At 44.0% G+C, this 15038-nt stretch overlaps 1 protein-coding gene across 5 annotated transcripts in view; it reads right to left on the bottom strand.

Moving 5' to 3' along the window:
* The window catches only part of SNX29 (sorting nexin 29), a 394246-nt gene that overhangs the window by 368082 nt on the left and 11126 nt on the right, over positions 1–15038 (bottom strand). For 4 of the 5 annotated variants that reach the window (XM_045542623.1, XM_045542624.1, XM_045542625.1 and 1 more), the window contains exons 2-3: positions 8081–8142; positions 5936–5988 (exon numbers count right to left, since the gene is read on the bottom strand). In XM_045542623.1, coding sequence (XP_045398579.1) covers positions 5936–5988; positions 8081–8142 — 115 coding nt within the window. Of the gene's footprint in view, positions 1–5935; positions 5989–8080; positions 8143–15038 lie in introns of those variants that run through there. The other variant, XM_045542626.1, reaches the window with a different exon arrangement.

Below are 15038 nucleotides of genomic sequence, written 5' to 3'. Positions count from 1 at the left end.
TCACCTTCCTTGCACCCCCCGCCGTGTCCCCTTTTCACCTCGACATTTGACCTGAGCCTGTAACTATTCAAGACTTAGCTCAAGTATCCCCTCCTCCAGGAAGCTTTCCTGTGTGGTTCCTCATTGTGAGCTTCTTTGTGCACAGCACTTGCCACTCCCTCTGTGAATGGTCTGCTGTCCACTGCCTTCTCCTCTTGCTAACTGTGAGCCACCCTGCACTTAGCACCACGCCTGGCTACTACAGAGAATGACACCAAAATGGTCCCTCCCATCAGGGAACTCAGGTTATGAACTTGATATACATGTTGGTGAGAGATTCATCTCAGAGGATCTTGTATAATTTATAATTCAAATCCAGGTCAGTTAAGACTAGTGAATTAAGGAGAACACACTATGGGGGCACTGATTTATAACCATGTCATCCTAAGGTTTTCCACTGCTTCTTGGCTTTGCCCAGTTTTATCATAATTCCTGCAAAATGAAAGGGGCCCCTGCTTTAGTGCAGCTCTTTATTTGCTCAGCTCAGTCCCTACTACTTCCCAGAATGCTCTCTGCTGAATGCTCGCTGGCTCCACCACGGTGGGTTCACTGCCTCCACGGCATTTTATCACATCAAACTCCATTCCAAGTTAATGAATTGCGGACACATTTTTAATTAAGTGGGGTACTTCATAACAGTGAATGTTTTAATTTAAAAAAAAAAACAACTCAACAAAGTCACTCCACGTTCTTATGCATACCAGATGAATGGAATAAATAAAATGTGGTATATCCACACAACAGAATACTATTTGGCAACAAAAACGAATAAAGTACTGACACAGGCTATGACATGGATGAACCTTGAAAATATTATGCTAAAGGAAAGAAACCAGACCCAAAAAACCCACACACTGTATGATTCCATGAAATGTTCAGAAAAGGTAAATAGAGACGGTCCCCACCTTAATGATGGTTTGACTTACAATTTCTCGACTTTACAGTGGGATTATCAAGACATAACCCCGTCATAAGTTGAGGAGCATCTGCCTATAGGTTGTCCAGGGCTGGAATTGGAAGCAGGGATTAATTATAAACGGACACAAGGCCATTTGGGGGGAAACTGAAAATGTTCTAAAACTGAATCATGGTGATGGCTGAACAACTCTACAAATTTACTAAAAAAAAAAACAAGAATAACTGAATTGTATACTGACAAGGGGTAGATTTTTATGGCATGTAAATTAGACTTCAAATAAGCTGTTTTAAAAAAAAAAAAAACTTCTCTCAAAGTGCTCAGTGAAAGTTTGATGAAGTAGTAAAGCAGTTAATGAATGGAAAATGAAATAACTTCCTCCTGCTGAATTTAAAACTGTCCACCAACACCAGCATAGCTGGACCCTACAGTAGCTCAATGAGTTTGCTGTTAAGATTCGCCAAGCATTTGTATCCATGAGGTTTGTCCTATATTTCAAGACTGCTTAACCTGCCACATTAACCTATAAAAAGATTCATAAGAATCCTATACTTTTTTACGGCAACAACGGACAGGATCAGCAGTAAATGCTGCTTTTTTGTGAATTGCATCAAATTAACCTTGTGACAGAAGGCATATTTCAAATTGATTGTTTTTCTATGTTACAGCTTTACAGGTTTTTTTTGGAAAACCAAGTATAATCATGAAAATGGACTGGATTATCTTCATTTGTAAAAACTCCAATGCTACCTAGAATGGAGTCAGCTATAGCCATAAAACTCAGCCAGTTAACAGCATTAGACATATCTCAGATTTAAGACACTACAATAAGCCAAGGCCATTACATGCCAATCATTTGAAATGGGCCTTGCCCTACATTTATGTTTTACAAATTAAGTTTTCAAAAAGGTTCACACCCCTTACCCATCAATTTCACTGGCAGAAATCAATCTTAGACTATAATCTACAAATCAGATAACTCAAGAATAAAAATATTCAAAACAATATTGTTTGCACTAGTTAAATAGTAGAAACTGCCTAAATATTTAACACTTGGGGAAGTGGATAGACAACCAATAGCACAGTATGTAATCAAACATTATTTAGCCCTTAAAAATATTTACCAAGAGCTTATACTGATAAGCCAACATGTTTAAAATATAAAATGAAAAATACGCAGCATATGGAACTATATGTTAAGTATGCTCTCAATTATGTTTTTTAAAAAACACAAAAAACAATTCAGAAGGGAATTATGTAAAAAAAAAATTCAGAGCCACTTTCTTGGTGAAAGAATTACTGGTCATGTTTTTCTTATCTTCACACTTTTCTAAGCTTAGCCGTTTTCCAAAACAAGCATTAAAAAAGTATCTGTGACTCACACACCAGAAGTATTGCTACCTTGAACTACAGATAAAGAATAAACAAATATGGTTTAAAGGTTATGGTGAGGAAAACTCATGCAATTATTTAAAATACAAATAACTTAGAAATAGCATTTTTAAAAAGGTTAGATTATAATGTTAAATGAGAAAAACAGCTCTACAAAAAGATAAAAATGTTTCTCACCCACAAATTAAAAAGTATTATTATAATAAAACTGTAACATCAAAAGTTGATTTTTTTAAGTAGACAAAACTAGGAGAGGGGAATTCCATTCATAATAGTAAAAAAGGTAAAATTAATCATATGTTAATGTGAAAAGATAAGTCCTGTATGAAAAAAATCATAAGGCCGGGCACGGTGGCTCAGGCCTGTAATCCTAGCACTCTGGGAGGCCGAGGCGGCAGGACCGTTTGAGCTCAGGAGTTCGAGACCAGCCTGAGCAAGAGCGAGACCCCGTCTCTACTAAAAATAGAAAGAAATGATATGGACATCTAAAAATATATATAGAAAAATTAGCCAGGCATGGTGGCACATGCCTGTAGTCCCGGCTACTCAGGAGGCTGAGGCAGGAGGATCACTTGAGCCCAGGAGTTTGAGGTTGTTGTGAGCTAGGCTGACGCCATGGCACTCTAGCCCGGGCATCAGAGTGAGACTTACTATTGTCCCAAATAGCTGGGACAACAGGCGTGCGCCACCACGCCCGGCTAATTTTTCTATTTTTTGTAGAGACGGGGTCTCACTCTTGTTCAGGCTGGTCTAGAACACCTGAGCTCAAGTGATCCTCCTGCCTCGGCCTCCCAGAGTGCTAGGATTACAGGCGTGAGCCACCGCAACTGGCCTCAGAAGTTACTTTTAAATATTCGCTGACTTTCCCTGCTGAGATTAAATTTTCTCATCGAACAGGGACTATGATATGCCCTTTCTAACAAGAAGGTGGTGCCACCTTTAGCCAAATACTTTTCAAAGATGAGACTTAGACTATGATACTGAGAAGGAATCTCCTGAGATGGGAAAAAACAATTAAAAAAAAAAAAACCAAGCCTCAAAACCAACGTAATCACTAAATGCGATGTAACAGAAAGAACAGACCATGGAATCCAAGACATTAGGGTCCATCTTCCAACTATAATACTTTGAGATATACAACCCAAGCTGTATCATTTTCCTGAGTTTCTCTTTTCTCTCAGTAAAGAAAGAATCATACTACTGCTCTTCCTGAGGCTGTCCTGAAAACTAAGCATCAACATAAATAAAGAGTAGCAAAAGCAGTATCAGTAGTAACATTAACCAGCATACTCCTTGTAGCCATAAACAACAGGTATCATGAAAAGAATTAACTTTTTAAATTCTTCAGTAAAATATAACATTTTACATAATAAACGTTGTAGTAGTAAATTCTATTAAAAAGGTTGAGTATCCCTTTTCCAAAATGCTTGGGACCAGAAGTATTTTGGATTTTGGATTTTGGAATATTTGCATTATATACTTACTGGTTGAGCATTCCTAATCCTAAAATCCGAAATCTGAAATGCTCCAATGACCATTTCCTTTGAGTATCATGTTAGCACTCAAAAAGTTTTGGATTTTGTAGCATTTCGACTTTTGGATTTTGGATTAAGGATACTCAACCTGTGTAAGAACACATTAATTTAACATCCAGAGAAGGATTGCCTCTCCCAGGAAGTAGATAGCGTGATTATGAAGAAAAGTGATAAAGTCATAGATACATATACACATACATACCATACACACCCACAAGCATACATACACATAAACCAACCTAGCCAGGGAAGGGTGAGCCCTTCTCAATTATCTCTGTATCCCAGGCCCGGGAACAGTGATTGTACTGGAAGCCTTGGTATCCACCGGAATCAGCTGGAGAGCTTTTTGAAAATGCAAATTCCCAAGCAAGCCCCCCCACCTCCATATACACATACACATACACACACTGTGATTCAGCAGATCTAGGATGAGATTTGGAATCTGCATCATTAATTAATAAGCTCAGGTGATTCTGATGCAAGTGGACCCTGGATCCCCAAATGAGAAACCCTGGGCTGACCAAGGCCAGGCCCCCATAGTAGGCCCTCAGGAAGAACTGAACTGATAAGTCAGTCTAATGATCTAACACCACAAACATATACTGAGACTCTAATGAATAACAGGCACAAAATGCTTGTGCAAAACACTAAGATGTATAATAAAAAAAAAAAATGGAGAAGCAGCCCTTCTGCTGTCAAAGCTCACAAGCTTCATGGTGGCACAGATATATAAACACTTGACTACAGTACAATGTAATACGCACACTCACCCAGATAACAAATCCTTACTGAGCACCTTCCAGATGCTTCCAGGCACTACAGATATATCGGTTAAACAAGACAGAAAACATCCCTGCCTGCACAGAGCTGACATGATAGTGACAGGAGACAGATAACAGACAACATAAAAAAGCATAATGTATAGTCTGTGAGGTGGTGGTAAGTGTTATGGAGAAAAACGAAGCAAAGAAGGAAGGGATAAGGGGGTGTCATTTTAAATCAGCACCCGTTTCAAATAATCCCCATAGCTCTATTCAACATAGCTCTACATGCTTGGCTCGTGGCTGTTAAAGTTTCACAGAAGAACATGGGTTATGAAAGGACAGACAGGGAATGATTGACTCAGTTGGATGGGCTGGGGTGAGAGGGTTGGGGACAAGGACGGTTTCCAGGATGAGATGAATGCTGAGTAAGCAAGTTCCCTTCCCTTTCCTTCCCATGCAGGAATGTCCCTCCCGCCACTCCACAGGCTCCAGAGCGTGAATCAGCTCTGACTGACTTCACAAAGCATTTCCAGCAAGGACCGGACGCCTGTGTGTCTCTTACCTTTGCCAAAACGTATGTGTCTCCTTCCAGCTCGTGTTATAAGCTTATGCAATTCTATCAGCCTTTCCTGGGTCGTGAATGGCAATGGCAATTTTGGGGACTTTTTTTTTAATCATAAAAGGAACATATGATCACAGTAAAAAACATAAAAAAATACCAGAGAGCATAGATTCCCAATATTCTTACCCCCAGCACTACCTCTAGTCACATTTTGGTGTGTTTTTTTGCCAGAGTTGTTAACGTAGCTAGGACCGCCCTGCATCCGTATAATTTTGTATCCTGCTCTTTTTGTTTTTACAACATATGCATTTTCACTATACGTATAATTTTTAATTACTATATATGCATTTTTCTGTGTAAAACAAATCTATACAAACATCATTTTTAACAGCTATATAACATTCCATCCCACTGATGTACTATATCTTATTAACCATTTCCCAATTATTGGGTATTGAGGTTTCTAAGTTTTCATAATTATCAATTACCCAGAAAATAACTTTATACGGAAAGGTATTTCAAGTAGTTCCCTAAGAATAGATTCCTAGAGGGAGAATCCTGGGGAACCGGAAGTGGGTTGGACAAGTAGTCACTGCACACGTGATCCACGGTTGGCCCAGATTTAACCAGGGCACCTCCCTGCTGCAGAGGCAGAACACAGAAGCTGGCCATCTTTCGCCACCTTTTCAGTCTTGATGGTAAATGGTTTCAGAAGCGACGCACTTACCTGCTGTCAGAATCTGAGGCGATCTCCTTTCTCCCTCCAAAGCGGATCTGGCACTGCACAGAAAAAGAAGCTGCTGAGATCGGCTGTTGGGATGGCACGCAGAACATCACAAAACCGCCTGCGTGGGCCTTCAGGGTCAGGAGGCAGACACGGGGCCAGAAACTCCAGAATCAGCGCGTCCCTGTGCTCTGGGTGTCGGCACAAGACTTAAGAAGGTGGACACCCCAGCCTTCAGGCTGCCACTTAAAGGAAACCCTTATCTCCCACTCCCCCAGAAGCAAGTCTTCTGGGAAAACAATGCTAACAGGAAAACAAGCGCACGCAGCCGTCTGCACATGGTCTAGGAAGCTGCTCCTATCTGTCAGCAGCTGACTGTCTGTAACACGGAGCTCTTAATAGGCAATAATTAAAACTGCCACAAGTCTACGATGACGGCTCCCCCTGACAGAGCCCCAAAGTTGTTAGGACTCGGTATAAAACTATGACAGCATAAATCAAGCTTCAGACAAGTCATTTGGCTGTGCTGAACGACAATTCACTCAGGGTAGATAAAAACCAAAGCAAACTATTCTCTTTTTTGCAAAATTGTGGTAAAATATAGAATAACATAAAGTTTGCCATTGTAACCATTTTTAGGTATAAAAAATAATTCACAATGTTGTATAACCATCACTACTATCCACTGTTCTCTTTTAGAAATATAGAATCTCTGCTTTGGCTAGGAGGCTTGCAAGATTCCTAAACATATTACCAAAACCTCTGTGTGTGTGTGTGTGTGTGTGTGTGTGTGTGTGTGTGTGTGTGTGTGTGAAAATGACACATCTGTCAAAACACATTAAACTGTACACTGAATGGTATATTTTATTATACATAAATTACACATCAATAAAGGTTATTTTTGAAAAACATATACAATACTTTAACCCTCACCAAAATAATAATAATAACAGCAGATGCTCTGGGCATAAGCTCCAATTTATTTCTCTTAAAATGCTACAAATAAAGTGGCTCAACTTGCGTCCTCATCTCCTTGTTATATTTTCCATTTCTGGAGCAAAGAACGAACAAACTAAAAACATGGGCTCCATATTTACTATGGACCAGGCTCTGCCCAGGTCCTTTACCTACCTTAACAATCCGATTTCCTCAGCAGCCCCGTGGAGACATGTGACCCCATTACAGAGGAGAGGAGCAGGGCACACTTGGATGGAGAGAAGAAGCTAGTATTCAACTCAGCTATGTGGGAGCCCAAAGCCTTTCCAGGCCTGGGCAGCTGCTAAATTCTCTGGGCTCACTTCAACACTTCACACACACCCATATGAAAGTACTTGCCTCCCTACACTGTAATTATATACACATAATTGTCAATTGCCCCTTCCAAAAAGTGAGCTCCTAGAACTCCCAGGTTTGGATCCTGGCTCTGCCACTTACTGACTATGATGCCTTGAGCAAGTTATTAGACCTCTCTGAGCTTCAGTTTGTTCATCTGTAAAATGAAACTAATTGCAGGAACTGTCTCACAGGGTGGTTGAAAGGATTAAATGTAAAGCACTTACAGAGAGCCTGGCGCACAGTGAATGTGCCGTAAACGACAGCTAACAGTAGAGGCATCTGGTACGCTCAGGCGAGCACACCGATTCCAGTCCCGAGTCCGAGCTCACTTTCAAGCTCAGCCATAGCTGGGCATCGGAAACAGCATCAACCGATCACAGCAGAGGCCACCTGCAGGGGCCACACAGCTGCCAGCAGCTGCAGAGGATCCGGGCCATGGCCTCGTTCCTCTTCTTGTGCTCATGGGTCCTGACTCCAAACCGCCACCTCTGCACCCCTAAGAGTTGCCCTAAAACACAACTGCTTGGAAATGAGACTTTGAAACCCACATCAATGCCCTTCTTAAAGCGACATCACTGAAGGATGGGGTCCTCCAGAGGGCTTTGGAAACTCAAGATACGAGAACTCCTCCATCCCAACTCCGACCACGTTCCCTGCTCTGTTATTTCCTGGGGGAAACTATTACGTAGCTTCATTATTCCCAGATACAAACTGGGAGTAAGTCTGTGTCTATTAAAGGGAAGAAATGACTTCTACATTAACTACTTGACACTAATACTCAGCCCAAAAGACAAACGTATGCTTCCCTCTTACCTGTTTCACTGCATCCAGCAGTCGCTCCAGCAGAAATTGTCTTTTGTCATTGTTCTGTGATCCTAAAATGCAATGAGGCTTAATTAGTTCTCCCTGAGTTAGCCTTCCATTAAGACTTCTGACATCATGGTACATTTTGGTACACTGAGTTGCTGTCCCCAACTAGGATCAGTCCTTTTCTACTGATCTTTTAACAAAATCAACAGGATGACCAGGTACCAATAATCTATATCATTACAATGAAGTTTGACCATTTCCCTGTTACTGCATCACAGGAAAACAGCTAAACTCAGTTTCCCCAAATTTGAAGAACACATCCAGAATGGTCTAACTAAGGCTTTCTCAACCATGGCACTACTGACATTATAGGATGGTTAGAAACATTCCTGGCCTCTACCCACTAAATGCCATTAGCACACACATACTCCTGAGTTGTAACAACGAAAATGTCTCCAGATATTGTCAAATGTCCCCTGGGGAGCAAAACTACCGCCAGTTGACACCCAGCAATCTAAAATAAAATATCAGTTTAACCAGTGTAGCAGGCACTGCTTGCTAGCTGATCTCACCATCACCTCCAACATCCTTTTCCCAAGTCACCTTCAGCAATTCACGCTGAAAAACCTAATTATTCCTTTTCTCACCATCACCTCCAACATCCTTTTCCCAAGTCACCTTCAGCAATTCACGCTGAAAAACCTAATTATTCCTTTTCTCAGCAGCTGAGGCTGACCTTAAGAAGGCTGGCCGATGAGAAGAAAGCAGAAGTGCACTGGGAGATTTATGGGAAAGTTACACCTTTCTGATATAAAAAAGAGCTATGAAGGGCATCATTCCTTCCTCATCCTTCATTCCTTAATCATAAACCTGTTGGGTGAGGCCAGTGTAGCATTTGCCACCATGATGCCATGTGCCTGAGGGACAGGCCTAGAGAATCACAAGACACCGGCCCAGATATCACAGAGTGGCTAAGCCAAGACTAGAAACAACCTAACTCTCGCAAAATAAATAACCCCATTTGTTCAAACCACTGTACGCTGGACTGTTACTTGCCACCAAAAGCATTCCCACCTGATACACATGACATACGCTGAACTTCCACTGAAGGTCTGGGGCAAGGGCACTTCCAAGAACCAGGCAGACACTCATCAGAGCTACAACTGATGCTCCACAAGAGGCCCAATGACTCCAGTCGGCAGAAACGAGGCTCTGTTGTATCTGATTATGAGGCACCAGACACAAAGCAGACATTTCTAAGGACAGTCAAATTCAAAGTCACAAGAGCAGACACTGCACACCACGGCATTGAATTGCCATCAAGCTGCTTCCCTCTAGAGCAACTACATGGGGGCAGCACCAGGCCGCAGCAGCAGGACATGATCTCAGGGGCAGTCAGTGATTCCGCCAAGTCAAGCCGGGGCCAGTCCGTTGGTAACAACGGCCACCACGTGCTGGGTCCTTCCTGCATGCCAGAAGCTGAGCACTCTGCACAGATCATGTCCTCTGATCCTCACAACCACCCCACAAGCCTACATAACACAGGTGGGGAAAATGAAGCTCAGAGAAGTTAAGGAACTGTGTGCTTTGATCCACTCAGGATTTAACTTCTACTTGTGCCAGGCAATGCTCTAAGTGCTGGGGACACAGGAGTTAAATGGTATAAAACAGCCATCTTCTCGTGGAGCTAAAATTCTATTAGAAAGAAACAAATAGTGTGTAAGTAAACTAATCAATGAGATGGTGTTAGAGAGACCTACTACGAAGCAAAACAAGAGTGTAGGGAGGAAGCAAGAAGGCCATTTTTTTTTATCCAAGGTGACCCCTGGGGACTCTGCAAGGTGACATCTGAGCTGAGCCCCTTATAAAAACAAGGAGCAGCTATGGAAGGATACAACAGGCCAGTGTTCCAGGCAGAGCAAACAGCGAGGGAAGAGGCTCAGAGGCAGGACACGGGTTGCTCTGATCTTCCAGGACTAGAAGGAAGTCTGTGGTCACTTGAGCAAAAAGCAAAACAGGGGAAGGGCAGAGCAGACAGGCAGGCACATAGGGTCTTGTGGACCACGATCAACGGTTTAGATTCTGTTCAAATTTGAATAGTATTATAATTGGTAGAACTGTGATCCTGACTCAAGACCAAACCACCCTAAAGCCCGTGTTAACACCACGATACCAAGGATCCTGCCTTACTCCAGGCCTGGCAATGAAACCAGTTAACAGATACTCCAAGACACAAACGCAGTAAAACAACCACTCCTCAATTAGTACAATTATTGTTTTTTTCTGGAAGAGGTTTCAATAAAGATAGCCTACACACCATTCCCACCAGATGTGAGGCTGTCTTGAAGTAGCATTCAGGAGAGTTATGGATCCCACCTGCCCACGGCCCTCCAACACCTCTCTTGATACCTGTGTCTATCAGTAAACCCTGCTCTTTGTTCAGCAAGAGGTTTCGTTTCTGTTCTTTCCTAATCTAAAAGGTTTGCTTTTTTCCTTTTTTCAAGCACTAGACCCCAAAATTCTACTTGCCTTTGGACAAGGCCAATAGGAAACTTAACAAGGTTTCTCCCCTGGAAATGCCTTTGCTATTTTTTCTCATCATAAAAGTAATTCAGGTGAAAAAATAATAATAAAAAATCAGAATAAAGTATACAAAGAAAATAAAAGTCTCCATCATCTCACTACTGATCTTTTTTTAATGTAGCGCTTCTCAAACTTTAATGTGCCCAGAGATCCCCTGGGGATCTTGTTAAAAGGCAGGTTCTGATTCAGAAGGCAGAGGGTGGGGCCTGAGACTATTTCTCACAAGCTCCTAGGTGACGCTGACACTGCTGGCTCCTGACCCACACCTGAATAGCAAGGGTTTAGCACCTACCCTTCCTGATATGCACAATGACCCCAGACATTTTCTATGGTGTTTAGCTGTACTGCCTGCTCTAGGTGAGACGTCAGCAGCCTCCTCAGCCTTACTCTGCAAAGCCTCTTCTCATGATGGGGAAAAAAGACTGTTCTCTGCATAAAACAACCTGAGGTTGTGCAGGTCTCAACCCAGAGGCTCACGCTCCCTGGCTGTGATCTCTCTCCTCAGGCGAGAAGCACTTGAGTGAGACATCTTGACCTCACAAGGGGCACCTGTGGCCATCCTGCCCCTGAACGGGGCTTGAGAGAAGAGAGTCTCACAGACTGCAGGGAGCACAGGTAGCCTCAGGGCCACTTATCAACTGCCCGAGGTGCCCAGAGAGGCCTCTGGCCGTGAGGAACACTGAGTGGTAAGTCACAAGGCATGACTTCTCATCCTGGCCGGGCTGCTTGCTAGCCATGTGAGAGGGACAGTCACTTCCCTTGTCCCTGCACTCGTTTCTGTATGAGAACATGCCCTCCTAGCTCTGCAATCTGTGAATGTGGGAACTCTGCGGAGAAAGGCAGGCAGAGCAATCAATGCTATCGCTCTTTCTTACCTTCTCCCAGTGACAAAGTGGAGAACACAACACCCCCACCAAAGCCCAGAAGAATCCTTCAAATGCTGCGTCCACCCAGAGAGATGCAGTGAGCTGATGCCCACCTACTGGGTCCCTAGCTGGGACTTAGTTGGGCTAAGTCATTAAATTACTAACGTATTTAATTCTTGACGAAGAAGGAAAAGTGGCTCCATTCAATAGAGAGAACTGAGGCCCAGAGGGGGAACGACCTTTACCCAAGGCTAGACCCACGGGAGGCAGTGGAAGAGGGATTCAATTCCAAGTCCACTGGCTCCTGGCTCTGCCTTCTGCTAAATCCTGCTCACCCTTGACTTCTACAACAAACCCACAGCGACAGCCCACTGCAAATTCAGGAGCCATTTCTCGGTAACACTCAAGTGACCAAACTCCTGCCTTCCTGCTTCCTCTCTTCTCCAAGGGCAGCCCCCAGCCAACACTGTGAACCAGGTGAGCCAGAACAGACTTCTGTTTTAATTTCTTGTTAGATCACCATCACAATGAAAATAGAAACTGTAATGGCACCCCAGGGAATACCCCCAGGGGTCCCCAAACCTGTCTGAGAAATGTAATTAATTATCACTCACCTCCCTAACTCAGAAACCACCCCTGCATGTGAAAATCAGTCACCTGGTCCAGGCATATTCCTATTGTCTTTGTCTTTAATGTTCACAATCCTCAGGATCTAACATTTAATTTAATGTTTGGACCCTTAGGGTCCTACTTTAATGTTTACCACAAACCTCTAGCCTTCCACTTGGGGTCTCCCCTCAAGCTACAGTGGCCTCCTGGGAGACAGAGCAGAAGGTACAAATGGAACGGGCTGGAATCCTACTCCACCAGCCATGATCATGGCAGGTTACTTAAACTCTCTGCTTCAGGCTCCTCCTCAGAGAAGCTACCTCTTAGGACCATTAATGAGCGAACGTATATGGCGCACCTAGAACTGTGCCTGGTGTGAGGGAGAAAAGAGAAAGAAGGCAACGTTCTCTGGGTGCCCACTGTGTGCAAGGAGTTCTGCCCAAGGTCACAGGGCAAGGCAGGCGCTGCATTGGAGGCCGACTCTGGAAGGTAAGTGTTCATTCCGTCACCCACACTGCCATCCCGCCGGGGGACCAGCAGAGGCTTACTGAAAAAGCAGGAACGTGAGCTGTGCTTTCAAAAATAAGAAGGACCACAACAAGCAAATCCATGGAGAAAACACAGATAGGTGACAACAGCTTAATGGATACAGGGTTTCCTTTGGGTTGGAGTAGATGGTGGTGGTTACACAACAGTGCAAATGCACTAAATGCCACTGAATTGATCACTAAAACAATGGTTAATACTATGCTATGTGAATTTTACCTCAATAAAAAAATATTTGTATGAGAAGGACTGCAACAGATAGATACTGGCCAAAAGAACATTCCAAGCCAAAGGAACAACTGCAGTAGGATTCCCCCAAGGGTGGGACAAGCCACTTCCAGAGAGCACCCAGTCCCCACATTGACTCACACACTAGAGAAGCTACTCCCTGCTCACTTCTCTGTCATATTTCTGATGATACTGAGGGGAATGTCCACCTGATGCTAGGAGGTCCCTAACATCTGGATCAGTCATAGTCCTAACAGGCAACAACAGACATGCTCAAGGGGCATCCAACGGACTTACTTATGTAAGCCTCATTACCCAAGAGTGGGTATAGTAAGCGATTCTCCCCAGGGTGATTTTGCCCCCCACGGGGGACATTTGGCAATGTCAGGAGACATTCTGGTTAGCAAAACTGGGAGGGTGCTGTGGCATCCAGTGGGTGGAGAGGCCAGGGGCCCTACTAAACATCCTACAGTGCATAGGGTGCCCCCTGACAAACAAGAATTATCTAGCCCGTACTGCTGCAGTTGGGAAATCCTGCCATAAAGTCTGACTATCCCATGTCAAAGATGATGACACAGGGGCACTGAAAGACTACATAACTTAAACCTCCACTTGTGCTCTGAATCTCATCTCCTCACCTGCTCAAAAACGTGCTCCAGCAATTGTCCCTCTTTTTGCACATCATCGATTTCTCCTTCTCACTACAAAATTCCAGCAGAGTACAAGGATGTCGTAATGTCTCCACCCAGTTTAATAAAACCCAGGCCTTGCTTCCACATGCCCCTCCAGCTGCCAGCCCATTTCCCCGCTGCCCTGTCCAGCATGGCTCTTCCTTCACGAGACTTGCCAGGCCCTCTGTGACACCCACCCCTGCCCTGACTGCTTCCTAGCTCTGGCCCTTTTGCTCCAATCTCCTTCACCCTGCACTGAACTATCTACACAGTGGCCAGAACATCCGGAAGCATAGATGAATACACAATAACGACATATTACAGGATAGACACAATGATATTCCGTGATTCATTCAATGTGCCCTGCAAAAAACTGCAATGCACACAGCATTTCTATTAAGCCATGCATATGCATCTGTGCTGGGTTGTCTCAGATGACTTGAGTTTCTGATTTTTGCTGAATAAACCTGCACCTTTAGCACACCCTAGAATGGGAGTCAGCAAACGCTTTCTGTAAAAAGCCACACAAGTCAATATTTTAGGCTCTGCAGGCCGGAGGGTTGCTGTCACAACCACTCAACCCTGCCACCATAGTGTGAAAGCAGCCCTAGACAATATGTTAATGAACAGCCTTTGGGCTGGATTAAACGGACCACTGCCCGAGCAGAAGTAATGAAGGAAGGGGGCAGGGTTAAAAATGAAAACAATAGTGTCTGTGTTTGCAGAACTTACAGCCAAAGTGCAGTTAGACTCCTACACGTTAGAGTTCGCCAGCAGGCTGGAAACCAGGCCCACATCATAATCACATTCCCGTCTTCCCTCACCCTCTAACTAAGACCCCACATACAAAGCCCTGCAGGGGACAAGCTGTCGCTGCAGAATTCATACTCAGTTACCTTTGCAGGCATCTGGGATGCCTGGCGCTATTGCCCCAATGATGAGTTTAGTGGGGTTGATGTTGTTTAACTTCGACATCATCCCCCCAAATCCACTGCCATTCCAAAGACACAGAAAGAAAGCAGAAGGGAAGGAGGAGGGGGCAGAAAGGACTGCTCAATATATGCCAGAGGCATGTGCAAGATTAAGATGGACCCCCGCGATGCCCACTGGGTCAGGCGGGGCATGGAAATGGGAAGAGTGGGCAGGCAACATGGTGACAGCGAGAGCTGGGCAGGTGCCCTTTAGTGATGGCAGCTGCTACTCAGCTCTGGCTGACGGGACCTCACGGCAACACCAGCAATGCCCATCTCCTGGTTTTTTCATCAGAGGCTGGAAATCCAGATTTTTAAGTTAGTTAGTTGGCACCTAATTAAACTCCTGTTAGAGCAGAGTTCCCGCTGACTCTGCATGAACCAAATGCAACACACCTGGGGCCAGATCTGACAGCAATTTAAGCTTCACATCTACCTGGGAAGGTGGGTGCTGGCAGCCCCACTGAAACAGATGAAGGAACTGAGC

This window comes from Lemur catta, chromosome 2 (genome assembly GCF_020740605.2).
Source record: "Lemur catta isolate mLemCat1 chromosome 2, mLemCat1.pri, whole genome shotgun sequence".
NCBI lineage: Eukaryota > Metazoa > Chordata > Mammalia > Primates > Lemuridae > Lemur > Lemur catta.
This window is presented reverse-complemented; position numbering and strand designations above follow the sequence as displayed.